The 13311-nt window shown below is 47.6% G+C and overlaps 1 protein-coding gene across 10 annotated transcripts in view; it reads right to left on the bottom strand.

Annotated features, from left to right (window-relative positions):
- ASXL2 (ASXL transcriptional regulator 2) overlaps positions 1–13311 on the bottom strand; it is a 134353-nt gene that overhangs the window by 25180 nt on the left and 95862 nt on the right. For 9 of the 10 annotated variants that reach the window (XR_015708589.1, XR_015708590.1, XR_015708588.1 and 6 more), the window contains 2 exons: positions 8295–8421; positions 886–1026 (listed from right to left, as the gene is read on the bottom strand). Coding sequence is in view for 4 of the 10 variants with exons in the window: in XM_087776253.1 (XP_087632379.1) it covers positions 886–1026; positions 8295–8421 (268 nt within the window). In the remaining 6 variants the exon portion in view is untranslated. The remainder of the gene's footprint in view (positions 1–885; positions 1027–8294; positions 8422–13311) is intronic. The other variant, XM_087776252.1, reaches the window with a different exon arrangement.

The raw sequence follows: 13311 nt of genomic DNA, 5'->3' as shown, positions 1-13311 counted from the left end.
AATTCAGAGAAGAACAATGAAGAAAGCATTTGTACCGTGTACTCTCTTTCCTTTGGATTCATCCACTGGCTATTAACAGCAAAACAGCATGTGTTTTGAAGCTTAGATTAGAAGTGCATTATTAGCAAAACGGGTAATGCTAAGGCAGACCCTGCTCCTCCTGACTTCGGGGGTGACAGCAACTATTTTTACGGTAACAGTATCTCACACAATAAATGCCATGGAGGCTTGTTTTATTAGGGGAAGTTTGCTCTATTAGAAGTCATTCAGAAAATGGCTCTGCAGGTTTATCATCTACTTCAGTTGCAGGATTTCCTCATCACGGGGGACAAACGAAACAGTGCCTACTTTCACCGGTGATAAAGGACATCTAGGAAGGTTAGCACAGATAGAGACCTCGGCATATCCATACCTTCACCGAGGTCAATCCCATCATTGGTGTACATAAAAGAAACCACAAAAGGTCAGGAGGGCTGAGAACGGCCTAACCTCGATGAATGGCAAGGAAGCCAAACAACAGTGGGGTCTGAAGTATAAAGATCTGGGAAGGAATTTCTTTTTTCTTTGTAATGTTATCAAAGTGTCTTAAGCACATTAAAAAGCCTGCTAAATAATGCAACTCCTTTCTTGCTTCTCAAACAGCAAGCTGCAAATTCACAGGTAGAAACCCCTGATGATAAGAAATGAGAATGGGCTTATTTGCATGTGTAAGGTTTGAATTATTTCTCCTAACTGACACAGCATACTAGCAGTGCCTTGCGGAGTTGTCCAGAAGTCACTTTAGCAATGGAATTAATTACACATTTTACTCAATTTTGCTATTTAGGCTTTTGTTCTGTCATCAGAGCAACCAAATCTCTGTAAGCAGAAAAATAAATATCTTACTTGCATGGAGCCTGTCAGATCTCTGGAATGGTTTCTTCCCCAACCCTGGCAAGGAGTTATCAAGCTTAACAGAGGGAGAGGAACTGGAGGTGGAGTTCTGAGGGCTGCTTGACTGTCCATCTGAGTGCTTTCCTTCCCAAGCTGCACAGGAAATCGAAACATTTAAACACAGGGATGTACAAAGAAATATTACATGAGACATCTGTTTGGACTGAAATGAAGATGCTGTAACGTGCATACCCTAATCCCAGCGGCTCTGGGACAAGCACTTCTAGGATACTGAGACGCCTTTATTCCTGTAGCACCTACTTCCCAACAGGCTGAAAGTAGAAGACCCCTTTGTAGCTATCAGACCGTCACAAAATAAAGGGACAGGCAGCCATTTCGTTGATGGTTTGGGTCTATTTCCCAGTTAGTCCCATCTTATTTCCCATCTATATCCAATTGAGTAATAATCTTGTTAAAACTTCCTTTTGGAGGCAGCTTTAGTTTCCGTTAGAGTTCACTGTCAGGAAAAATCTCTTCATACTTTATGTGTACTTTCTAAATTTTAACCTACTATTGTAGCTTTTGTTCTTTTAGACCACCCTCAGTAATTCCTCCTCCTCTTTCGAATACTCAAGAGATATTTCCATGTCCTCCTCCAAAGTCACTCCTTAGCCAAACTAGACAGATTTCACCACTATGATTTCTCCTTACAGATCACTGCCACCCACATTCTCTTTTGTATAGCAGTATTTCTTCTGCCGGTGGGAAGAGCTCCTTCCCTAGATTCTCCCTGCCTCCCTTTCCCTCCTCTTCTCAAGCGAGATGAATTACGAACAAGAGCTGGCCTTCCCTCTGCTCCCTTTAGGTTTATGTGTAGAACAGGTACTCACTCAAGTACGGAAAGGTACCGAAGTCCCATACCTCGAAAGAGAAACTCCACAATACATGTGATTAAGTCACAAACGAAATGAATGCTGGCTCTGATTAATGACTTGAACTAATCAATTCCTTCACCTGGTCCGTGCCAGCTTTGTTCCCTATCCGCCTCTCTTACTCCTCTCTGCCTGGTTCCTTCCCCCTTCCTTCTCTCCCTTAGGCTAGCTGTTCCAGTTCTGACTACATACATCCCTGAAATTGTGGAATCAGTGTGTTGCTTTCTATCAGAATATTGTTCTCTCTCCACTTGTATGCTTAATTTACTTCTCCATCTCTATATATCCCACAGCCCCAGCTGGGAGCTATTTCTATGGACTATCACGTGGACAGGAGGGGAAAAAAGGACTCCGTGGATGCTGATGAACAACATACAAAACCCACTCATGTTGCAGTAACATTCAAAGGCTTTTACAGTCACCAGTGTTCAGTCGAAACGGGGGCTGCATAAACACACACTGTTCCTACCCTACATCAGCCGAATAAGGCCATAGCAAAAGCTGAGGAATACGGCTTTCCGGAGACCACACGTGAAATGAGTTCGATCCTTAACTTCTTTCTGTCCCTCACAATCTCTAAGGCAGGAAAGCTCACATGGCTGGATGCTGGCATGGATAGATACCAACCCTTCAGGAAAGACAGGCAAGGAAGATGAGTCAAGAAGGTTGTCTCTACCCATACAAGCCTGTGGGACAACACGAGTTGAATCCAAGGGTCCTGGGGGAGCCCACCAGTGTCCTCACAAGGCCCCTCTCTACCATCTTTGAAAAGAAATGAAGATCTTGGGAGATTCCCCGCAACTCAGAAAGGCAAATGTTGCACTCACCTTCAAAAAGGCCCCAAAAGGCAATCTGAGAAAATACAGACTGGTCAGCCACACTTTCCTCCCTGGGAAAATCATGGAGTGCCTCCTCTTGGAGCACATTTCTGGTCACACAAAGGAGGTAATGATGACTGGAAGCAGCCAGCATGGATTTACCATGGGTAAATCATGCCTGACCAGCCTGATTGCCTTCTGTGATCAAATGACAGGATTTGTGGATGAGGGAAGAGCGGTAGATGCCATTTACCTTGACTTCAGCACGGCATCTAACATCGTGTCCCACCCTACTGTATGTGAGCTGGGACATTAGGGTCTGGACGGGTGGACAACTAGATGGGTAAGCAGCGGGTGAAGCGGCCAGGCTTGGAGAGTCACGCTCCTTACTCTGCCTGGAGGCTGGTAACGAGTGGGTGCCTCAGGGCACCGGTCCTGGTTCACATTTTTATTTGGGGAGGCAATGGGGCACTTACTCAAGTTTGCAAGTAACGCCAAATCTGCGAGGACCAGTCGCTACGCCCGAGGGCAGAGCTGCCACCAGCGGGACCGAGCCAGGCTGGAGGAACAGGCCAGCAGGAACCTCGCAAGGACAAACGCACAGTCCTGCCCCTGGGAAGGAAGAGCCCCGGGCAGCGATACAGGCCGGAAGGGACCTGGGGGTCCTGGCAGACACAAGCTGAACTTGTGCCCTGGCACCAAAGGCCAAGAGCATCCTGGGCTGTAGGGCCACAGCCACCAGATCAAGGCAAGCGGTTATCCCGCTTGGCTAAGCACTCCTTAGACCACACCTCGACTCTGTGTCCTGTTCCGATGCCTCTAATACAAGGAAGAGAGAAAAACCAGGAGCGAGCTCAGCTGAGGGCCACCAAGATGCTCAGGGGACCGCAGCGTTTGCCCTGTGAGGAGAGGCTGAGGGACCAGGGCTTGTTCAGGCTGAAGAAGAAAAAAGGCTGAGGGAGATCTGGTAGTCACCACTCTGTTCCTACCGGGAGGCCAGCAAGAAGATGGAGCCAGGCTCATCACAGTGGTGCAAGGCAGGAGGACAAGAAAAGACAGGCGAGAGTCAGCCAGGATATAAGGAAAAATTTTATCCCCATGCGGACAGTCTGCGATGGAGCAGGGGCCCAGAGGGGCTGTGCTACCTCCATCCTTGGAGGTTTCCAAAGATCTGACTGAGCAACCTGGTGGAGGCCAAGCTGCCCCTGCTCTGAGCTGGAGGTTGGACTACAGCCCTCCTTGAGGTCCCGACCGACACGAATGGTCCTACGATTCTAACGTATTTTCAGAGCAGTACTAGAAAGGCTGGATAAGTTGACAGGCAGAATGTACGGTAGCTTGCAACTGTAACGTAGCAGCAAAATATGGGGAAGTCAGAGAGAAAAAAAAACCAGTAACAAAAATGAAACAGAGATGCTGGAAGAAAATAGTTCACCCATGATTAAGGTGGATGTGGCAATAGTTTGGGAAGTGTGAAACCAAAATAAGGAGAGAAACTGATACGCCGTGACCTCCTGCCCTACAAGCCTGACATGCAATGCCTGGGAAGGGCCAGACAGCAGGCCTCCAGCAGCAGGATCCTGGCCATACCCGGGAAAGGCAAAAGCCTCGTTAGAATCACAAAAAACGAAGACACCAAACAGTACTTTAAGTACTCTAAGAGTTTGGATTACTTACTCCATTACTCTATTTTAATAATTACTCTATGTTAGCTGACAATCTTACAAAATACCCTACCTGTTTCAGTCCCTCTTAGGTCTCCTCTGTTCCTACTTCCCTAAGTGAAGATGCAATTCCTCCTGGGGCAGGGAGCCCAGGAGATGGGGTCCTCCAGGAACAATATCTGCCTGGTGTGCTAACGAACCATTCAGGTTTAATCCTAGTTAGCAGAGAAATTGCAAAAGGTTTTTAAACTATCATTTTATGCTAAAGACTTCACACACCTGGCACTGCCCTTTCTTACTACCGTCAGGGGAAACGTGTAATTTTCTACTGGATTAATTTTGGCTTCCTTCTCAGACCACACCAGCCTAGGCGTAAAGGGCACAAGCACAGCTTAGGACTGAATTTCAAACAAGCAGGATGATATCAACCTTTTTCCCCTTAACCTTTTTGAAAGGGTCTGAACTACAAAGCTGCCTGGGAACAACAGGCAACCTCATCAACTGTTAAATACTTACTCTGCTATTAAATGATGCACGAAGCACAGCTGATAAATATGCCTGCTCCTTTCAATTGGATATATGGTGCGTAGCCGCAACCTTGCATATGTCTGACCAGATGTTACAAGAAACAGTCCAGCAGTATATAACCAGCAAGCCAGGACAGATTGGTCTAGTTTTGGTTTGGATTTGTTTAGAGCTATTTGGAAAGGGAGAATAAACAAACACACTAAAACACAGAAAGAATTTTGTACTAAAGAAAATCAGCATGAATTGAGGAAACCTCTCCAATTATGTAAAAGGTGGTAGGGAGAAGAAATCAAATAACCTGCACTCTGCGTCCGTGGTGGATAGGACAGGAAATCTTGGGTTTAAACCCAAGGAAGCAAGAAAACATTCTGATTAGAGGCTAAGAAAAACATTTTAAGGATAAAGTTAACAAAGCAGGAAGGGCAAGACTTGCTGGGAGCTTTTGGTCTTGGCATCTCTCAGAACAGACTGAAGAAAACATCTGTCAGGAATGCATCACAGCTCCTGCCCTGAGGAAAGGCTGTGGGCGAGAGGAGCTCTCAGGGGTGCACCTGGGCCCAGTTTCTGACGGTTCTATGAAATTTCTTAACCTGACGACTGAATTTCAGCTAAACATTCACGTAATTACACCAAGGATATCCAAGAACAAAATGTTTTTCGTGCTAATATTGTCTTACTGCTGTTGTATAATCCTCTCTGGCTACTTCTACACCCGTAAACAGAGCGGTGACATTGGGCATTGCCCTGGCCCTAAGAACAACTGGCACAAACTGGCCGTGTTCACATCCTCACGCTTTCTGTCTCCCCCAAGCCGGGCTGGCCACGTTCAAATTGCCTGCAGGGAACGATGCCTGGCCTGTGCTGAACACCAAGCCGTGCCAAGGATTGCCAAGGAGACTGCTAGCTTGTCCTGGGCCAGAGCTATGTCAGGGAATTTAGCAGAATGGATTGATGGAGTTCCAGTTCTTCTGCCCAGTGCTTTGGCAATGATTAACTCAGTAGCAGAGATGCAGCTCCTCTCCCCGCATGCAGTTGTTTCTTGTTCTAAGCACAGGCTTGTTGGCTGAAGGACTGACTGTTGGGAAGGGGAAGGAGTTTGGGGACTGAAATCAGGTTAACAGATGCTACAGGAATAATGAAGGCACACCTGCCTTCTGTACGGTAACGGTCTGGTATTACCCATGTTATCAGGCTTTACCAAAAGGTCATTTTTAAGAAGACTGCAAACAGCTTAGGATTTGGGACTGGAGATGTAATTTTGTTGTGATCTGATTGCTTTCCCTCCCTTTTTTTGGGCAAGCTTCATGACTGCCAGTCTCAGCCACTCCATCTGTGGGAGAACACCTGACTGAAGTCTTTCGGAGTGAGCGTTCTTGCTGCGTCTTCCTCAACGGTTACACTTTCATGATCATCATCTTTCTGAGATGAATCAGGACCGGTCAAGTAAATCAAGGGTGAAGGATGGAAAAACAGGGTAATTATTGAGGGGGAGGGAATTTCTGTCTCATAGAAGTGTCTGAGTTTGACAGATAGCACAGCATTTTACCCATGATAATTAGTGTAACAGATGGGGTGTAAGGCCAGGGACTTCAGAAGAACGCACAGCTTAAACAGGCAGGGACTGCGTACGTGTTGCAGAAGATGGTGGAGCAGGATCAGAATCAGCAGGACTGGGAAGCAGAGGAGGAGACGGTTGCTTTTTGGAAGAGATCTCAGCCCCAAAAAGCCACCCCTCTTTTCCTCTTGTACACAATGCTGCTGATCCCGCTCCTGCCTCTCCCTGCTCCATTACACATGTACCAACCCTCTGTACCTAAATTCGGTTATTTCTTAGGCCCCAACGCCCCCCTCCCCATTACAGCTGCAGAAGGACTTAATGACAATGAGCGATAAGAGAACAGGTATGATTCACTGTACAGAAACGTGATGTACAAACAGAACTCCCCTAACCGTACATACATAGTGTTGGGCCCCAAAATACAAAATGACAACTCGGGAAAGAGTCTCAGAATCTCAACAGTTCTAGGAAAATGCCTGCTCTTGGCTGGGTCAAAAAAAGCAAACTGAATGCTAGGAATTGTTAACAAAAGATGAACAAAATATAGAATACCAAAACGATGCTATACAGATTCAGAATGCATCTGCACTCGGAATACTATGTACAGTTTTCATTCTCTATTGCAAAAAGCATATAGCTTTCCATATGAGGAATGAGAAAATACAGCAGGACTCTTCAGACTGGAAAAGAGATGTCTACAAAAGTCACGAGTGGCAAGAAGTTGTTGAATAAACTATAGTTGTTCATTGCCTGTTTGCTAATTAGAGTTAATCAAATCAAGGTCTAAGGAGGCCAGCTCAACAAACAACGAGCAGTTTTTACAGTGTGAAGGCATTTACAAAGTCAGCATTCCCACCCCCCAGGTTAGGCAAAGCCACTGAAGAAAATCCCACCGACTCTGTGAGACACAAAGACACCTCCTCTTGCTTTGGAGGCCCCTGGGCACAACACGCTTAATTCTGGAAGAGCTCTACTACCTGCCTGCTCTGCTTTTACACGCCACTTCATGCATGTGCTAGCAGCAGTGTGGGACGCACGCAGGTCACCAGGCCAAACGTGTTTGATTTGCTTTGATAGGCCCACTGTCCTGATTCCTGCCATAGTACGAACAAAAGCAAGCTGGTGCTCAGTGATCGGGGAGATGGTACAGAGCCACTACTGGTAATGTTCACAGGTGACTTGACAAATTGTGGATTGACAAAATAATGACAGTGTTAGTCTACGAAGTCCTTTACTTGTACAACGTGAAAATCAGTCTATACAAACACAGAGACACTTCTTGCATGTAAAAGAAAACAACTTGAGTCACGCTCACAGAACCAGGAGCTTATAATGGAAATCAGTTACAGCGAAAAGAATTTAGAGAAAACATGCTAGAAGTAGCTACCAAGAATGCATGGTAACTAGTGAAATGCTGCTGCTGGTAAGGGAGCTAATGCACTGCTGAAGGAACAAGAAAAGAGCAGTGATCTCATTAACTTCTGATGCAGCGTAAATGCTGGAAACCTCTTGGGGATCTTTCAGGTCAGAATGTACATCTTTGGAACAAGACATGAAAGCCACACTACAGAACGAGAAGCCACTTTGGAAAAAAATAAATACGAAGAGAAACACGACCTAATTTGCTTAGCCATGAGAAGGACCTGACCACAGCGTACAGGCAACTGTAGGGGAAGACATTTATCATGGAAAGAAGCTTTTTAATCAGACAACGGCACAATACGATCTATTCAAGATCTATTCTTAACTGAATGCATTCCTAATAAAATCAAAGCCAGGAAAACAGAAGCTAGACTATTTCCGACACAAAAAGAGCGCCATATGAAAAGAGCACTTTCTTCTCTCGTCCCCTAAGAACAATAAAAGACAACTTACAGAGACACGCTGTAAGAGAACGCACCGGAGCGTCACTGCCACATACCGGATTTTGCAGGTGTGGAGTCACTGGCTGCCTTGACGGCCTTCAGAAGGACGTGCTGGTTAGACGACACGGGCATGCCTGCTCTGCATTGCTGCTGCTGTTGCTTTTGCTGCTGCTGTTTCAAGGCCTGGGGAGGAGGACAGAAGAACATGACCAAAGAGAAATTCAAAATATTCGTAGAAATTATTAGCACACAGTACAAACCGCTTGTTTTACAGCAACCGACAGCTGGGTTCTGATTCCAACTACGTCAAAAGTTCAAATCGACTTCTGAAACGCATTCGGTTCGCGCGGGACACTGATACCGTCTATTTAAATGCACTGCTACAAGTAGGCAGATTTCCTACCTCGCATCTAAAGCAAAAAGTTAATGGTTGCAGAACATCGTAAGTTGTGTTGTTTCATGAAAAATGATCTCTAGAGAATGCAAAGAGAAAGGATTCCAAACCTGGAGGTGGTTCAAGAAGTGATTATACAAATAACTTCAAAGTACCATAATGTAATTAATTTCCATTTCCTGAAGAAGCAAGTAGCAACTTACTGAAAACCTTCAACAGAGACGCTACCTATTAGGAAAGTCTTTTTTAATTAGGAGAGTAACAAAGATTAAGACACTGAAGGGAAGAAAATAAAATCCTTTGTTTCAGAAAAGACTGTTAAGGCAACCATAACACAGCCTAAGAGGCACACGTGACTACGACAAGGAAGTAAGAAGGCAATTTGGTTAAACTGCAGCATTGACCCAAACCAAAGTGTGTTTTCGAAAAAAATGAAATCCAAACCCAAATAAACTCAACAGAATAAATTATGACAGATCAAGTATACTGTGGCATTTCAGAATAGGAAACAACAGGAAATATTATGGTGCATGTATACAAATGAGTGGGACTGTTAACTAGAGATCACCACCATCTTAAATAATAATAGTGATGATGATGATGATGATGATAATACAGTTAGAACTAGAAGAGAGAATAAAAATATGCAGGAGCCTGCAGAATCTGCGACGTGAGGCAAACAGAAGACAGACCGACTTTCAGTTTGTAAAGACACAAATGAGGGAGACCAACAACAGAAGGATACAGATAATGAACGGACACGTTAGATTCCTATTTTCCAATTTATTAAATTGTTCCCATTCAGCCCCTTCAGTAGGTTAAAAAAAACATTCAGCCAAACTGAAATACAGCAAAACTGAAAATCAGTAAGAGGAAGCATCCTCTGCAATGCAAAATTAACCTCCTGTTATTGAGGTCAAAAGCTTTAAAAAAAAAAGAAAGATAAAAAGAGAGACCTGGCATTCACGAGTAACAAAAATCCATAAACAAGTTCAAGAAAGCTTTCACAAATTCTTTGGTTTGAAGATGAACTGCAGGCAGCAGTGAATGTCAAGAAAGTACTAGATGATGACCACCACCAGTATGTTCAGGGGGTTGTGTGAATCCCGTACTTCCATTATGCAGATCATTTCAAGTATTTAAGGTTTTGTATATTCAGTTCACCTATTCTGTATGCCCTTGAATTGCTGCCTTTTTCTCGGCTTAGGTAAAACAATTCTGCTTTTGTTCATTGTGTCACCTCACTTCTCGGTCATGCAGCGCCTGAGGTGCCCACGCCAATGGTGGCTCAGGCGTGCATGGGAAGAGGAGGAAAACAATTCTTCTTTAGACAGCTCTTTTCAAATTCCGTGTCAGCTTCGCGTTTATGTTCTCTATTATAAACATTTGGGGGTTTCTTTAATAAATCTAAATTTAGATTGACTCCTGTCATAATCACAGAATAATTCTGGTGGGAAAGGACCTCGGGAGGTCTCCAGTCCAACCTCCAGCTCAGAGCAGGGGCAGCTTGGCCTCCACCAGCTCACTCAGGGCTCTGGCCAGTCGGGTCTTGAAAACCTCCAAGGATGGAGCAGGCAGAACCTCCCTGGGCCGCTGCTCCACTGCTGGGCTGTCCTCACGGGGAAAAAGCTTTTCCTTATGTCCTGTTTTTCCTTATACCATTCAACTTAGAATCATAGACTCATTTAGGTTGGAAAAGACCTTGAAGATCATCAAGTCCAACCGTTAACCCAGCGCTGCCAAGGCCACCACTAAACCATGTCCCTCAGCACCACATCTCCCCGGCTTTTAAATCCCCCCGGGGATGGGGACTCCACCACTGCCCTGGGCAGCCTGGGCCAGGGCCTGACAGCCCTTTGGGGGAAGGAGTTTTCCCTAATATCCAACCTAACCCTGCCCTGGCGCAGCTTGAGGCCGTTCCCTCTCGTCCCATCGCTTGTTCCTGGGGAGAAGAGACCGACCCCCCCTGGCTCCAGCCTCCTTTCAGGCAGTTGCAGAGAGCGATGAGGGCTCCCCTCAGCCTCCTCTTCTCCAGGCTGAGCCCCCCCAGCTCCCCCAGCCGCTCCTCCCCAGCCTTGGGCTCCAGCCCCTGCCCCAGCCTCGCTGCCCTGCTCTGGCCACGCTCCAGCCCCTCCATAACACCCCATACCATGGCCAGCTCCTCCATAACACCCCATACCAGACCCAGCATCCCTCAGCTCCCCCATACCATGGCCAGCTCCCCCATAACACCCCACAACAGGCCCAGCTCCTCCATAACACCCTGTACCAGGCCCAGCTCCCCCATAACACCCCATACCATGGCCAGCTCCTCCATAACACCCCATACCATGGCCAGCTCCTCCATAACACCCCATACCAGACCCAGCATCCCTCAGCTCCCCCATACCATGGCCAGCTCCCCCATAACACCCCACAACAGGCCCAGCTCCTCCATAACACCCTGTACCAGGCCCAGCTCCCCCATAACACCCCATACCACGGCCAGCTCCTCCATAACACCCCATACCATGGCCAGCTCCTCCATAACACCCCATACCAGGCGCAGCATCCCTCAGCTACCCCATACCATGGCCAGCTCCCCCATAACACCCCACAACAGGCCCAGCTCCCCCATAACACCCTGTACCAGGCCCATCTCCCCCCTAACACCCTCCACCATGCCCATCTCCCCCGTAACACCCCACAACAGGCCCAGCTCCCCTCAGCTCCAGCCACGCAAGGCTCCACCCTGCCAGCCCGCCTCTGTCAGGAACCAGCCAATCGGGAAAGCGCTAACTACCCCGCACCCACCAATCAGGCGGCAGCTTCCAGGCGCTGTGGCTGCAGAAGCTGGGTCTCTGGCGGGTCTCTCCAGAGAGCCTGGGGCATGGCAGCACCCTCTCCGCCGGCTCTCCTCTACCCTGCCCTGCCTGGGTTCTCCCTCTGTGCCCGTCCGCAGGGGCTCGTTGTTTTCGTTTTGTTTGCCTTTAAGGTGTCCTTTGCTCTCCCCCAGTGCGCTGCGCCGCCCTCCATGGAGGGCAGATGTTCCTCAGCCCGCAGGTGCGTTTGCACAAAGGGCAGCTCTGAGGGAAACCCCGCTGTCGAGGGCGGAAACCACCACTTTATTCTACAGAATTGAAAAAGAGCGTAATTCAACATGGAGCCATTCAGTTAGTATCATCAGCACCTCCTTTAATTGCAATTTAAACAAAGACCTCATGTCAGCTGCGCGCTCCTCCCTGTCCGCTTCGCTGTGGATGGCAACGGTGACAGCAGCAGGAGCAGGAGCTGCTCCTAAGCACCCGCTTCTTGCTCTGGACCTGCCTACGGTCTCTGGTAACGGTGTTAAAAACCCACGGGGACGCACCTAACGGGGAAAAATCTGTATCGTACAGCTCCCTTCTTCACACAAAAGGTGACAAAGTGACTATTCACCGGCCGGAGAGCTTTGTAGGGTGTAGCCCAACCCAGTCCCTGGCCTTACTCATTCCATGTATGTGGCAACAACAGATGAAAGTGTAATGGATAAAGATGAAAGCCAACGGTATAAACCTTACCAGAGCAGAGGGTGTAATTTCTAATCTTAAAATACCATGATGAGATCTGGATCGAGGGAGGGGATCCCTCCCCTCTGCTCAGCACTGGTGAGGCCACACTGGGAGTGCTGGGGCCAGTGCTGGGCTCCCCAGTACAAGAGGGACACGGACAGACTGGAGAGAGTCCAGCGAGGGGCCACCAAGGTGCTGAGGGACTGGAGCATCTCTGCTGTGAGGAGAGGCTGAGGGAGCCGGGGCTGCTCGGCCTGGAGCAGAGGAGGCTCAGGGGGACGGCATCCATGGCTACAAATACCTGCAGGGAGGGAATGAAGAAGAGGGAGCCAGGATCTTCCCAGTGGTGCCCAGTGCCAGGACCAGAGGCAACGGCCACAAAATAAGAAATTCCATCTGAATTCAAGATACGCTTTTACTATGAGGGTGAGCGAGCGCTGGCACAGGTTGCCCAGAGAAGTTGTGGAGTCTCCCGGCTTGGAGCTATTCAGAAGCTGTCTGGACACGGTCCTGGGCAACCAGCTCTGGGTGACCCTGCTTGAGCAGGGGGGCTGGAGCAGAGGCACCCCAGAGGTCCTTCCAACCCCAACCAGTCTGGGTTTCTGTGATTCTGTGAATTCTGATGGCACTGGGATGGCCGCTCAAGCGAGGTAAGGATGAGATGAAGGTCGGTGGATTGGAGAAGATCAGAGGAAAGAACGAGTGTAGTACCTGCATCTTCCAGCGATGGGTGAGAAACCACCCCTCATTCTGGATCTGGATTATAAACTTCAGAGTCTCAATGTGGTGGCTTCTTGTATCAGCACACACCCACTGTAACGAAGGGGGGTTCTCCCCGTGATTGTTTCATTTTCCCAGCAAGATGAGCATGGGCATGTCTCCGCCAATTTAGACTCAGATATTGCTAACCTCTAACTCAGGATTTTTCCAAACGGTTGTAAAGAATGTAGCCATCTGCTTACCTACTACAGCGTGTGGTGATGGCACACCAGTGTACACCATACTATTTGGCTGTATTTTACAGTTTTAACTCTGATGTGTTTATGAACTAAATCCTGATCCTTATTTCTTAAAGGACCTGATACTTATTGTCAGTAGAGCAGCAGTGTGGTGTTCCAGGGTTAGAAGTTCTCACTTCGGAACCTGCTC

Source organism: Nipponia nippon, unplaced genomic scaffold (genome assembly GCF_047370975.1).
Source record: "Nipponia nippon isolate SJK-2023a ecotype South Korea unplaced genomic scaffold, ASM4737097v1 scaffold_4, whole genome shotgun sequence".
Taxonomy (NCBI): domain Eukaryota; kingdom Metazoa; phylum Chordata; class Aves; order Pelecaniformes; family Threskiornithidae; genus Nipponia; species Nipponia nippon.
The sequence above is the reverse complement of the archived record's forward strand: the minus strand, read 5'-3'. Positions and strand labels throughout refer to the sequence as shown.